This window comes from Pundamilia nyererei, unplaced genomic scaffold (genome assembly GCF_000239375.1).
Source record: "Pundamilia nyererei isolate P.nyererei 1_Seehausen unplaced genomic scaffold, PunNye1.0 scaffold00049, whole genome shotgun sequence".
In the NCBI taxonomy this organism is placed as follows: domain Eukaryota; kingdom Metazoa; phylum Chordata; class Actinopteri; order Cichliformes; family Cichlidae; genus Pundamilia; species Pundamilia nyererei.
In genome coordinates this window covers 2855300-2868266 of record NW_005187450.1, presented here as the reverse complement: position 1 = coordinate 2868266, position 12967 = coordinate 2855300, and the positions used below count along the sequence as shown (strand labels likewise).

Genomic DNA, 12967 nt, shown 5'->3' with positions numbered 1-12967 from the left:
GGCTCTGACAAGCTGTACTGGGCGGTGCTTTTAGAATACGTACAAACAATTGTCAGGGTAAGACGATGACTTTTCAGCATATTCCTGAATGCATCTTTGGTAATAAACTTCAATCAAAGGAAGGGTTCCAACAGCATAATGTGTTTTCTGTAGACAGGATATGCTCCTTTGGAGTTTTATGTAGAAGGTTTCAGGAGTCGCACACTGAAGTCTCTAGTGCCAAAGCTTGGTAAGTGTCCAAATTTACCACCTTGTTTTTTTTAAGTGTGTCCCAGGATATCAAAGTGCGTGCATCTGATTCTTTTGGACTTTTTCTGTCTTGCTTTAATTTCATTGTGTAACTAGGCTAAATTATACTTTGCTGTAACTGACTGGTTCAAAAATATGACTTGACTCTGCCTTGTGTAGTAAATGATGGACGAGACTTGCTTATCTTTTAGTGCTGCCATTTATTAATTGGGTAAGTACTAAGTATGTACTGGCCAGGCAGGTTGACTCATTGCAGGTGAGTTAAACACAGTGCACTCAGGCTCGTCCCTCATAATCTGGCAATGTTTTAATGCTGAAAACTAATATAACAAGTTCATTAATATAAATATTGTGTACCTGGATAAGAACAGAATATGTACTGGTCATATTCTGGTTATGTATTTGTAGTGTGCTGTGTTTGAGCTGCATGCAAAGGTAATAGCATATTATGGTAGCATAGTATCTTGCTAGCTAAGCTAGCCAATGTACAGTACTATTATGTGACTGTTTTATCACCACACATTGGCAACAATTCACCTGAACTCTTCTTATTAACAGTCAGACAGTTTGCAGTGGCCATATGCTTATCATCAGAAGGCATAGCTTACATTTTCACTGCTATATAGATGACACACAACTTTATCTATCCATGAAGACAGATAACACACACCAATTAGTTAAACTGCAGAAATGCCTTAAAGACATAAAACCCTGGATGGCCTCTAATTTTCTGCTTCTAAATTCAAATAAAACTGAGGTTATTGTACTCGGGCCCGAAAACCTTAGAAATATGGTATCTAACCAGATTCTTACTCTGGATGGCATTACCTTGGCCTCCAGTAACACTGTGAGAAACCTTGGAGTCATTTTGACCAGGATATATTCTTCAATGCACATATTAAACAAATATGTAGGACTGCTTTCTTTCATTTGCGCAGTATCTCTAAAATGAGAAATATCCTGTCTCAGAGTGATGCTGAAAAACTAGTTTGTGCATTTATGACTTCAAGGCTGGGCTAGTGTAATTCATTATTATCAGGATGTCTCAAAAACTCCCTAAAAAGCCTTCAGTTAATCCAAAATGCTGCAGCAAGAGTACCACAGGGACTAGAAAGAGAGAGCATATTTCTCCTGTATTGGCTTCCCTTCGTTGGCTCCCTGTTAAATCCAGAACTGAATTTAAAATCATGCTCCTCAGATACAACGTCTTAAATAATCAGTCCCCATCTTATTTTAATGACCTTATAGTACCATATCACCTTATTAGAGCACTTCGCTCTCACACTGCAGGCTTACTTGTTGTTCCTAGAGTATTTAAAAGTAGAATGAGAGGCAGAGCCTTCAGTTTTCAGGCCCCTCTTCTATGGAAGCAGCTTCCAGTTTCGATTTGGGAGGCAGACACTGTCTTCACTTTTAAGATTAGGCTTAAAACTTTCCTTTTTGCTAAAGCATATAGCTAGGCTGGATCAGGTGACCCTGAATCCTCCCTTAGTTATGCTGCAATTGGCATAGGCTGCTGCTTCCATGATGCATTGAGTATTTCTTCTCCAGTCACCTTTCTCACTCAACATATGTTAATAGACCTCTCTTGAATCACACTTGTTATTATCCCTGGCTCTCTTCCACAGCATGTCTTTTATTTTATCTTCCTTCTCTTACCCCAACCAGTCGTGGCAGATGGCCACCCCTCCCTGAGTCTGGTTCTGCCGGAGGTTTCTTCCTGTTAAAAGGGAGTTTTTCCTTCCCATTGTCGCCAAAGTGCTTGCTTACAGGGGGTCATATGATTGTTGCGTTTTTCTCTGTATGTATTATTATAGGGCCTACCTAACAATATAAAGTGCTTTGGGGTGACTGATGTTGTGATTTGGCGCTGTATAAATATAACTAAATTGAATTGAATTGGCAGCACGGTGGCACGGTGGTTAGCACTGTCCTGAGTTCAATTCCACCATCAGGCCGGGGTCTTTCTGTGTGGAGTTTGCATGTTCTCCCCGTGTTTGCGTGGGTTCTCTCCGGGTACTCCGGCTTCCTCCCACCGTCCAAAGACATGCAGCTTGTGGGGATAGGTTAATTGGATAATTCAAATTGCCACTAGGTGTGAATGTGCGAGTGAATGTGAGTGTGAATGGTTGTCTGTCCCTATGTGTTAGCCCTGCGACAGACTTTCGCCCTATGACAGCTGGGATAGGCTCCAGCGCCCCCCGCGACCCTGAAAAGGATAAGCGGAAGCGAATGGATGGATGGATGAATTGAATTGAATATCCTCCATAGTGGCTGCACAAATGCCAAAATCTAATGATCATGCGCAGTGCTGTGATATACAACCCACCTCAGGCTTGTCCCTCGTAATCTGGCAATGTTGTAACGCTGCCAGTGGTATTAATCCACTGCCTATGAGAAAAGGGCACCATTGAGTCAGTAAACATCACAATACACAAATAGATCGTGGTTAACATGGCAAGTGGAATCACATACAACATAAACACTGTTACAATTTCATATGAATGTAATGGACTTTCTCTGTTCTGCTTTTCTGAAAGCTCTTCTCCACGACCCTAATTACAGAGATCTTTATCTGGTTAATAATTTATGTTTAGGTCATATTGTCATGTTTTTCTATTATTTTAGTTCTCTTAAATTGAAGGGTTGTTCTAGGTTTAGGATATTTTAAGAGTTAAAAGTCAAACAAGTTTACTGGTCATTTTATGTATAATTTTAATATTTATTGTTCACCTTTTTTCCGTAGGTATGATGGACATGGTGCTGGAGCCATACTTTAAAGGTGAGGTGTTTGATATTACCCTGGTGCCCATCAGCATCAGCTATGACAGAGTGCTGGAGGAGTCATTGCTTGCACTTGAGTTGTTGGGTGTCCCCAGACCAAAAGAAAGCATCACCGTAAGTTTCAGCCTCATTTATGACTTGATAAAAATTCCCATATAATCTTTGTTTCTAAAAGATATGAAACTACATGCCTCTTGCCCTCACTCTTTCCCTGCAGGGACTCTTTAAAGCTAGCGGAGTCCTGCAGGAAGATTATGGCTGCATGCATGTGAACTTTGGCCGCCCCCTGTCTGCCCGACAGCTGTGTGAAGGAAAGATAAATTGGAGTGAGTACAACCTCATACCAAGGTACAGATTTCCCTTTTTTTCTCTTTTTTTGCCAATATCACACATGGCTGTAGGTACAAATATGAATATTGAGTATCTACTAACCAAAGTCTAAATAGAAAAAGTCTATAGAGTCTTAAGTACTAAATAACTTAAATAACTGTAATTTATCATCGATATATTCTTTAATTGTAATCTCCATTAGTTGTATACAGGTAATTCAACTGAAGAATATATAAACCTTTACATTTTAAAATTGTAATTTTATAAAGGTTTTACTTACAGTGAGTAATAAAAAACTAAACCAAAATGACTTGGTAAAATGCACCAAATTAACAAAAACATTAACAAGTTAATAATAATATAACTTAAATTAATATTTGTGTCATTGTAAACCTTCAAAACTTCAAGACACAGCCTGTATATAACTTTAGAATCTGTCTCGTTTTCTATTCAGAAATCTTCCCCAGAGGCCAACTGCAGAGACCCAGGACTGTGTGAACTGGCTGGCCCATTTGATTGTACGAACCCAGGAGGAGGGCTCTTTGATCAGCCCTTGGTCTCTGATGGCCTGCCTGTTGCTCCAGACTCCATTCACAACTTTAACGGAAGAGGGTCTGCAGTGGCATCAGCTCACAGAAAAAACCCTCTGGCTCAGGAAGCTGGTGCTGGATTTCGGGGCCCGTCTGAACTGGCCTGGTGGGTGGGCCAGCTAGATTTCAAAGATATCAATTTATTTGAATTATGCTGTGTAGAAAGGCCACAGCATCAAGCTTAGGGTTAAGATCAATATAGGCTTTGCTTATAATGGGCCTTTAATGAAGCTTGCTTTCCCTTCAGTAACCAGTAGGTGGCCTTAGGATACTGCAATGCTAGACAACCAGACAGTTAATGTAGAAAGGTTAGTAGTTTCCCTGCTGGTGCATGTGACAGCGTCTCACCTCAGGGCATCAACGGCTCTTTTTGACCTGGTCCTGTGTGGATCATAAAGATTAGGTGAATGCAAGTTGGCACAAGTGTCCAGAATCACTTAGGAGATGTTCAGTGGATTAATACACTTTAAGTAACTTATCCTAAGAGAATGCCACTGAACTGTCTCACTTCACAGGTGTCCTGTGTGTGAACATTGACACATGCAGGCACGTGTGCACACTTACACACGCACACACACTCGCACACATGACTTTGTGAAGGTCTTATGACCCTCAAACTTATGTGAAGGTTGCATTTTGCAGCACACATCCCAGACTCAGAAGTGATGTCATCCACCGTGGCTCTTCATCACTCCATTGTCCATCATAAAGAGGACCGTATCTACCTGGTTCAGGATGAAGACCCTGCGAGGCAAGATCCACTGAGCCCAGAGGAAGGTGTGATGAGGATGGCGGTAGTGGTGCTGATGCTGGTTTCCTACAGGAATCAGGCATTGCATGTCTTTGTGCGTCCAGGAATACTTGCTACAGCCATCCACATCACAAAAAACACACGGAAGGGTAAGAGTTAGGTGGGGTTACAGATTCTCAGTCTCATGAATGGGCATATCTTGTTTAGCTGTGACCCATTTTTCTGTTCACAGATGAGCTCTTCAGCTTTTTCTGCTTCCTGCGGGACGTCTTCTCCAATGAATTTATCTTTATCCCTGGCAGGGCAGTGCAGGTAACAACCATGTTTGTTAGGATCAGCATTATTTTGTGCATGAATTGAGTCAAAGGCCAAGGTCACTGTAGCCTCTCATTTATCCCATTCTTGGGAAAACCTAAGAAATTTTGTGCTTATGGTCCTTACGTTTTTTGCTACTGTCATATTCATACACACTTGTATGGTTAACCATGAGACAGATTATTATCGTGGGTATATATTTATTGTTACTCATATTGCATATCTGTCTCTCCATCATTTAGGACTTTGAGGAGGCATGTTCACTCCTGCAGAAATGTGGAGCAGTCCACATCAGTCAGCAGGAAGTGACCGTGTTGGAAACGGGGCTGGAAGTTTTATCCTTTCTGCAGAAGCTGCTGCAACCCTTCTTAGACTCATATCAGGTCCTTTTAACTTGAGTATCTCTCTCTGTGACTAAGTGTATTTAGTGAGGAGTGACTGTTGTGAACAACATATTATGCACACCGTTTTTTCTGAGCAGAACTGAATCCAGAATTATCCTCCTACAATTTTAATTTGGAACTTTATTTGATTACACATACCACTTTTGTCATATAGTTTTATTAGCTTGACATGCTGCCACGTACACTAATTGCAACTGTTTTCAACCGCACATTTCTAATTTGTTTAAAGAATGAACTTAATTTATAGAGGAGTCTAATTCTACTTTAAGCAGCAATCACATAATCTTTTTTCATCATTAGAGATTTCAAAGAATAGAAATAACAAGTCCTAGATAGAGTGACAGAAGCCCTGAGGTGAAGATAAAGCCCTTCAGATAACAATCTTGCTTTCCAAATCACAAGCTGTATATGAAACAGAAAGGAATGAAATCTAAGCAAAAAAAAACAAAAGTCATAATCTTTGGAAAGAAAAGAGCACACGTGCATTTGCTTCTTCTCAAATTCAGTAACTCTTTCACTTTTAATCCTGAAAGTTGTGGATCTTTTGAATGGTTTCCTCCTGCTGAACCAGAGCATCCAGCATAAACAACTACTTTGGTCCAAATATGTCTGCCGACACCACAGCTATGGCTATGAACGTCCCTGGAGGGTTCAGGATCCCAACGAAGAGGAAAACAGCGGTGACCAAAGCCATTTAATTAGTTTGATAATAAAGCAGGTTGCTGACAACTCTGTTGTTCCATTTTGCAAAATCTGAGCCAGGAAAGAAGTAGCTCCACGGTTGGAGCGGTGTCAGCTCCACTCTAGCCATCATTCCTGCACCGTTTAAATATAGGGGCAGCATGGTGGTGTGGTGATTAGCACTGTTGCCTTACAGCAAGAAGGTCCTGAGTTCGCTTCTACCCATGTTTGTGTGGGTTCTCTCCGCTTCCTCCCACAGTCCAAAGACATACAGTTAGTGGGGTTAGGGTAATTGTAAATTGCACATAGGTGCGAATGTTTGTCTGCCTCTATGTGTTAGCCCTGCAACAGACTGGCGATCTGTCCAGGGTGTACCCTGCCTATAGTACCTGGGATAGGCTCCAGCCCCCTGTGACCCTGACAAGAATAAGTGAAAGCAGACAGATTTACTGATTTTATTTTTAAATATATGAACTGATTTTTTTATACTTTGAATGTACAGTATTTTCGTCCATGTCTGTCTAAAGTCTAGAAACCATGGACACCAAATGTTGTACTTTCTCCCTTGAGTTGCTCTGCCAGGCGTTTACTACAGCTTCCTTCAGCTGCTGCTTGTTTATGAGGCTTTCAGTTTCTGAGTTGAGGTCAGATGAGAGATTTTTACCGACCATTTCTTTGTTGATAAAACCCTTAGATTGCTTGTGCCATCTCTTAGATGTTTTCTGCCAAAGTCTAATCTGGCCTTCCTCTTTCATGTGTAATCAGTGGTCTACACCTGTATTTCCAGAGGGTTTACATTCTTGAAGGCTTTCTGGATTCAACACTGACCATGATAAAACCTATCTTCCTGAGAGTGTTCTTGACTTGGTTAGATCCGTCACAATCTAGTTTAAGTTGTCTTCTGTGATCTTTCAGATGTTTTGATTGTGGATTTTATAGCTGGTGCAACCTTTCTGTTCACTAGTGATTTGACCACTCCTGAAGTTTTTTTTGCTATCTCTCTGATGGGTTTATGTGGGTTTTTCAGCCTAATGATGGTTCCCTCACTTGAGGAGAAAACCACAAAAAGTGTCAATGTCCAACAAATTATGGACCTTTTAGTGTAATCTAAGAAAGGTCATTAAACATGAATCACTTTAAAAAAAATTTTTATCACATAATATTTATGACTAACAATCATGGCATTGTTTCTAACAACATGAAAGGACATGCTGTACTCTCATCTTTTAAACTTATAAAATTAAAATATTTTGCCTAAGCCATTTTATGACCATAAAACAAAACTGTATTAAAAACTTGATTTATAGAATTTGAAAACTTTTTGTCTTTAGTAAGACAAATACAGTTTTGTCCACTTCATGGTTTGCCTGCATACAGCACAAATATATTAAGATCATCTTTAGAGAGGGGGTGCAGTTCATATCACAGAATCTGAAGAGATACTAAAGATGAGTCCTACTTATGTGCTTTAAAATTCACTGGAATGTTTTTTTTTTATTGTCCAGCTGATGTTCAGGTACTTGTGTGAAAAGGAAGATCACGTGTTTACTGAGGAACAGTTCCTACCTGATGTCCGAAACCTGGCTACAAAACTCATCCTCTCAGGTACAACTGAGTGTGTGAAATGACCTCTGACCACTAGAGACCTCTCCCACCTGGTAACTAGGGATCAAGAACCGGTTATTGTAGAGAACTGGTTCCCATTAGCCCAAATCCTTGGAATCGTTAGTCAGCCTGCTTATCAGTCCCTTTTTTTGATTCTTGCACTCTCGTTACAATCAGCTGATTTTAATTTGTGTGTCAAATTGGAAAAATAGTGGCACAGTCTCCAGCGTGGATATGGACATCACTTTTATTTTTATTGCAAAAAAGAATGAGAGCTTGATGGTAAAGTGGAGACTGATCCAGAACAGAAACATCTGCATTATACTGTTAATACAACTTAGGCTCTTTGCAAGCACCTGCACAGACAGCATGCTAATGCTAAGCTAGCCAAGAACCAAGAGTTGCGTTAAAGCTGAGCTGACCCCAGCCCAGCACCATGATAAAGTGAGCCTTCATTTGCGGTGAAGCCGCTGCTTAACTTCAACAGGTAACAAACTGATGAGCAGTCAGGCTGCTACCTCCGTTTCTACCTGTTCATGTTTCTAGAGTAGAGTCACTGTGACGATCACTTTAAAATGTCTTTGTGCTGGTTTTTTATCTTTGATTTGTGTTGTCAGCTTTGTGTTCATAGCTAAATACTTAGAGAAAGATCACTTTTGTAATGAGTAGAATAACAAATGTCTTTCTCCTGGGTGTAATTAAGTAATGTACTTTTTTACTTTACGTTTTTTTGAGTAATGATCCCAACACTGATCACAACTAAGATGGGAAATTTGTAATTACTTTGCATGAATGTAATGTCATTGATATGCTGCTTAGAGATGGTCACGACTCTCAAAGTGGAGCCAGTGAGAATCGATAATGGAATCGCAAAATTCTTATAAATTCCCATCCCTACTGGTAACTTACAAACTTACAGTTTGTGTGGTATTTGTTTGTTTGTTTTTTTTGCAGGTGACCTTCGCACCTTTGAAGTCCTGTCTTCTGACACACAGAAAAATGTTCTTTCTGCACTGCGGAGACTGGAGGCGGTGACGAAGTTGAGGGTGTGAGTAATGAAATTTAAACCTACATCCCTGTTTGGTTTAAGTTCATTTTCTTTGCTGGTTGAGGAGCTGTCCATAATGCTGATGCCAAAGTTACAGATGCACTCCTGTCATCTCAGGTCCCAGCAGAAGGAATACAAAGTGAACAAAGCAGCTGTCAGCAGAACTGGTGACATACTCTGTAAGTTTATTTGTGATATTCCAGTAACGATAAAGTTTTTTTTGTGCGTCTTGAGAATTATTATTTATTTTACCTTGCTGACTTTAAATATACTGATTATATAATGTCTTTACTGTGGTTGAATTTGCTATTCTGTTTAGTACGACTAAGGGATCCATTTTTCCTGTTTTCTCACTGTAGCTGGGAAAGTCCCTCTTGAGAGCCTCCACACTACACCTGACGCAAGGCTTCAGTGTCAAGTGGAATAAATTCATCCTCAGTATCAGCTCACAGCCCCCTCCCCAAATGAACTTACCCGTCTATTCGCTACTTCTACCTCATTGTCATCCCTGTGGTCTCTTTATCTTTACACAGTCAAATCGGTACAAATACAGTCTGTGCTCACAGGCAAAATACTTGATCCTTGATGCCGGCCAGACTTAATCTACTGAATGGTGGCTACCACTCTGTCCTTTATAGACCTGAGAGGACTGAGATGAAGCTAAACGCCCTGCAGGATAAATACTGGTAATATAAAGGTGGCCTATTACTGATTTTGTTTCACTTTAACCGAAATCAGTAGGTGAATACTAACATTTAGGTTAAGATAACTGTACTTTCCATTGCTGATCTTGTGTTTTTTGTTTTTTTTTAATATATTGCCATAGATGTATTGTTTACTTCCATAGATGTATGATTAACTGAGAAAATTAATAAGAGAGCACTTTAATTAAACTTTGTTTCCAATAAGATTTGGCATAAAACACTTGGTTGTATGTAAAAGAATGTTGCAATAAGGCTCTAAACACCATAAAAAGCAAAGATCTCAGGTTTTGTTTGAGACATTTTCTTAACATTTCCATAAAGGTGAAACAAATGTAACAAAATGCACCATAGTTGTTTTTCCCCACCAATTCCCCTCAACAGTGAATGAAAACCAGAAGTCTGAGTTGAATCTCCTGCCCTCCCTGCAAACCAATCAACACTGTGCTGTACTTCTAACCCCTCAGCAGTTAGAAGAAGGACCCTTATGTGCCAATCAGCCACAGGAAAAAGATTATCTGTACATGGGTGGCACGTCGACCTTGATGCGTAAAGCGCTCATGGGGTCTTGACAAAACATAGAGATGTATTCCAGCACTTTGGAACTGAGCGCTGCTCCCCTCATGTTGGGCACTGTCTGCACACCATACACATGCCCTCGAGGAAGTGTAGCGTGCCTTTCCTGGCCAGGGTGGTTGGTCTGATGGATGTAGCCGGGGGGAGAGCGGCCCTGCTGAGCATGGTTGACCCAGTTATGCGCACTGTCAGCAAAGTGCGTGGCGGCTCGGCGCATCGGGAGCGGGCCCAGGTACAAGTGATAAGCGTCTTGGGTCAGAGCATGGAGCAGCTGCATCTCAAGCACGATGTTGCCTGGAGATAAAAGGAAAACAATCTTTCTTAAATAATCTAATAAGACAGTTCAAAAGAGTCTGTCCAACTGCAGTTGAGTGATTTAGGACAGTCACAGCTGGTAAACAAAAATAGGGGCCATAAAGGTCTGGGGCTAGCAGCTGTTCATTTACCTAGATCTTAAAATCTGTTTGTGGGAAACACTTTTTCTTTGTTTTAAAACTGCAAAACATGAATTCTGGACAACCTGACAGTTTTCCTAACCGGGTGTACTCTGCCTCTTGCCCTATGGTAGTTGAACAGGCTCCAGTTTCACCCCCAGAAACTCTGAATTGGATAAGTGGAAGAGAAAGGATGGATGGAACTATAGATAGACAAAATAAAATAAAGAGTCAAATAAATAAGAACATTAAGTGCCATAAAAAAATACAGTAAAACAATAAAATAAACAGGTAGTTTTACAATAAGTAAATAATAATAATTAATTAACTTTTCAACAGAAGCCCATTTAAACGACAATGTTTTTAACTGCTTTGTCAAAGAGTCCTTAGAGTCAACTAAATGTAGTGGCAGTGGTTGCCTGAACCACAGCCTTGGCATCACTGACTGAAAGGCTCTGCTCAACTGGTAAATAGAGTAGAACTCAATGATTTTTTAGCAAATTTGGCATCAAAGTGATTTTAGTTAAAACATTTACATCAGTAACAAGAAATCTTACTGTAAACTTTGTGAATCGATTGACATCCACCATGAAGCATTTCCACTGTCAATGGAAACAAAGTTTAAGAGCATGGAGTAGTTATACAGAGTACGCTATCTTGAACAGGTGGGTTTTGAGGGTGGACTTAAAAAGGGGGAAAGAACTGATGTTTCTGAGGTCAGGGGGTAAGGATTTCCAAAGTCGAGGGGCAGAGCAACTTAAAGCCCTGCACCCCATGGTAATAAGACGAAATGAAGGAACAGAAAGAAGAAGAGAAGAGGAGGATCTGAGGCACTGGGATGGGATGGAGATCTTTACCAAGTCAGAGAGATATGGTGGGGAGAGAGAATGAATAGCCTTAAATGTGTAAAGGAGTATTTTAAACCGAGGAGTTGAACCGAGAGCCAGTGAAGCTGCTTCAGGATAGGGATGATGTGGTGAGAGGGAGTCCTAGTAATAATACGGGCAGCAGAGTTCTGGACACGTTGAAGCTTGTTGATGAATTTTTGTGGCAGGCCAGATAAGTGAGTTACAGTAATCAATCCGAGAGGTAATGAAACTATGGACGAGAATAGCAGTGGCATGTGGAGTGAGGCGATTGATGATACGGAGTTGGAAATATGCTGAGCGAGTGATATTATTGATGTGAGAGTTAAAGGATAATGTACTGTCAAGAATGACGCCCAAACTTTTCACAGAGGAAGAGCGGGAGAGTTACTGTTATTGTAATTTATTAGAAATCTGTTTGTGTGTATCTTTTTATGCATTTATAGTGAAACATTTCAAGGGATCCCTTGAAATGTTGTCCCTGTTTTGCTAGTCACTATACAGTAGTTACAACTTAGAAAATATCAACTCATATGTATTATAGCTTATATATAGGTTTATAGGTAGTCCACCTACCTAAAGTCTGAGGCTTAGGGTGTACCTTAAGTCAGAGCATGAAGAAATGTTCCTAGTTAACACAGAACAGTAAGAAAATCTCAAATATATATTATTACTGCCTTTGTTGTAAACTCTAAATGGATTTGCCTGGATTTTTAGTTTGTTGTGAGAAATGGACTATTACGCCTAATCATTTCCATGCGAATGGAAAAAAACAAAACAAAAACAAAACAAATGGTTGGGAGATTTTTCACAAATCAATATCCAAAAGCGTCTACACAGCAACTGTACTCAGATTCCTGTGACATATACACACTGAGTCATCGTGATTAAGCACTTTTAATGCCAGATTCATTTAAAAGTATAGGGTTTATCCTTTAGCCAAATAGAAACAACCATATTCATCATTTTAAAATTCACTGAGGAATAGATCTGATAAAGGTATGTACAGCATATTAAGATACTTTGGAGATGGCTTACATGTCCTGAATAAGATAAAGAGATGGAGTCTGATGGAGGAAATATCTCTACAGAATAATCATTTTCATTTTTGATACTTTATGTACAATTTTCTAATAATACAGTTTTGTGTGTACTGAGGTATTTTCATAGTGTTTTATTGCTTCTTTTCCTGAAGGGATGGTTTGAAATATTCCTCCATCACTTGTCATTTTCAGCTAATCATAAATATATTAGGTTTAGGTGTGTTGTGTTAGGTTTAACACAGATTTAACCACTGTATGCTATTAACTGTTTAATCTAAAATGCAAATTATTACCAGTGAACTGGTAATAATTTTGGCTCAGGTCTGATTACTGGCAGACATGTTGAATCAATAAATCACTTAAATAGAACTAGTCTGACAAAGTGAAGCAGGCTAAAATTACTCACAAATAGAATAGATTTCAACTTTATTGTCATTGCACATGCACAGGTACAGGGCAACGAAATGCAGTTTGCATCCATCCAGAAGTGCTTTAGCCATGATATAGATATATTACAATATATATTAGCAATAATATAGATATGTAAGTATATTACAGAAATGGGTCTATTATGGTATGTTATAATGTAC

The 12967-nt window shown here is 39.7% G+C and overlaps 1 protein-coding gene across 1 annotated transcript; it reads left to right on the top strand.

The window, feature by feature from the left end:
• Nucleotides 1–6: 6 nt before the first annotated feature.
• On the top strand, nt 7–9735 carry LOC102212426 (dihydroxyacetone phosphate acyltransferase-like). Its single transcript, XM_005732997.1, has 12 exons — nt 7–57; nt 154–229; nt 2996–3147; nt 3251–3381; nt 3818–4059; nt 4596–4853; nt 4937–5016; nt 5262–5402; nt 7610–7709; nt 8664–8757; nt 8875–8936; nt 9117–9735. Exons 3-12 carry the CDS (start codon nt 2998–3000, stop codon nt 9182–9184), a joined length of 1326 nt encoding a protein of 441 aa, XP_005733054.1. The 5' UTR covers nt 7–57; nt 154–229; nt 2996–2997; the 3' UTR covers nt 9185–9735.
• The last annotated feature ends 3232 nt before the right edge of the window (nt 9736–12967 follow it).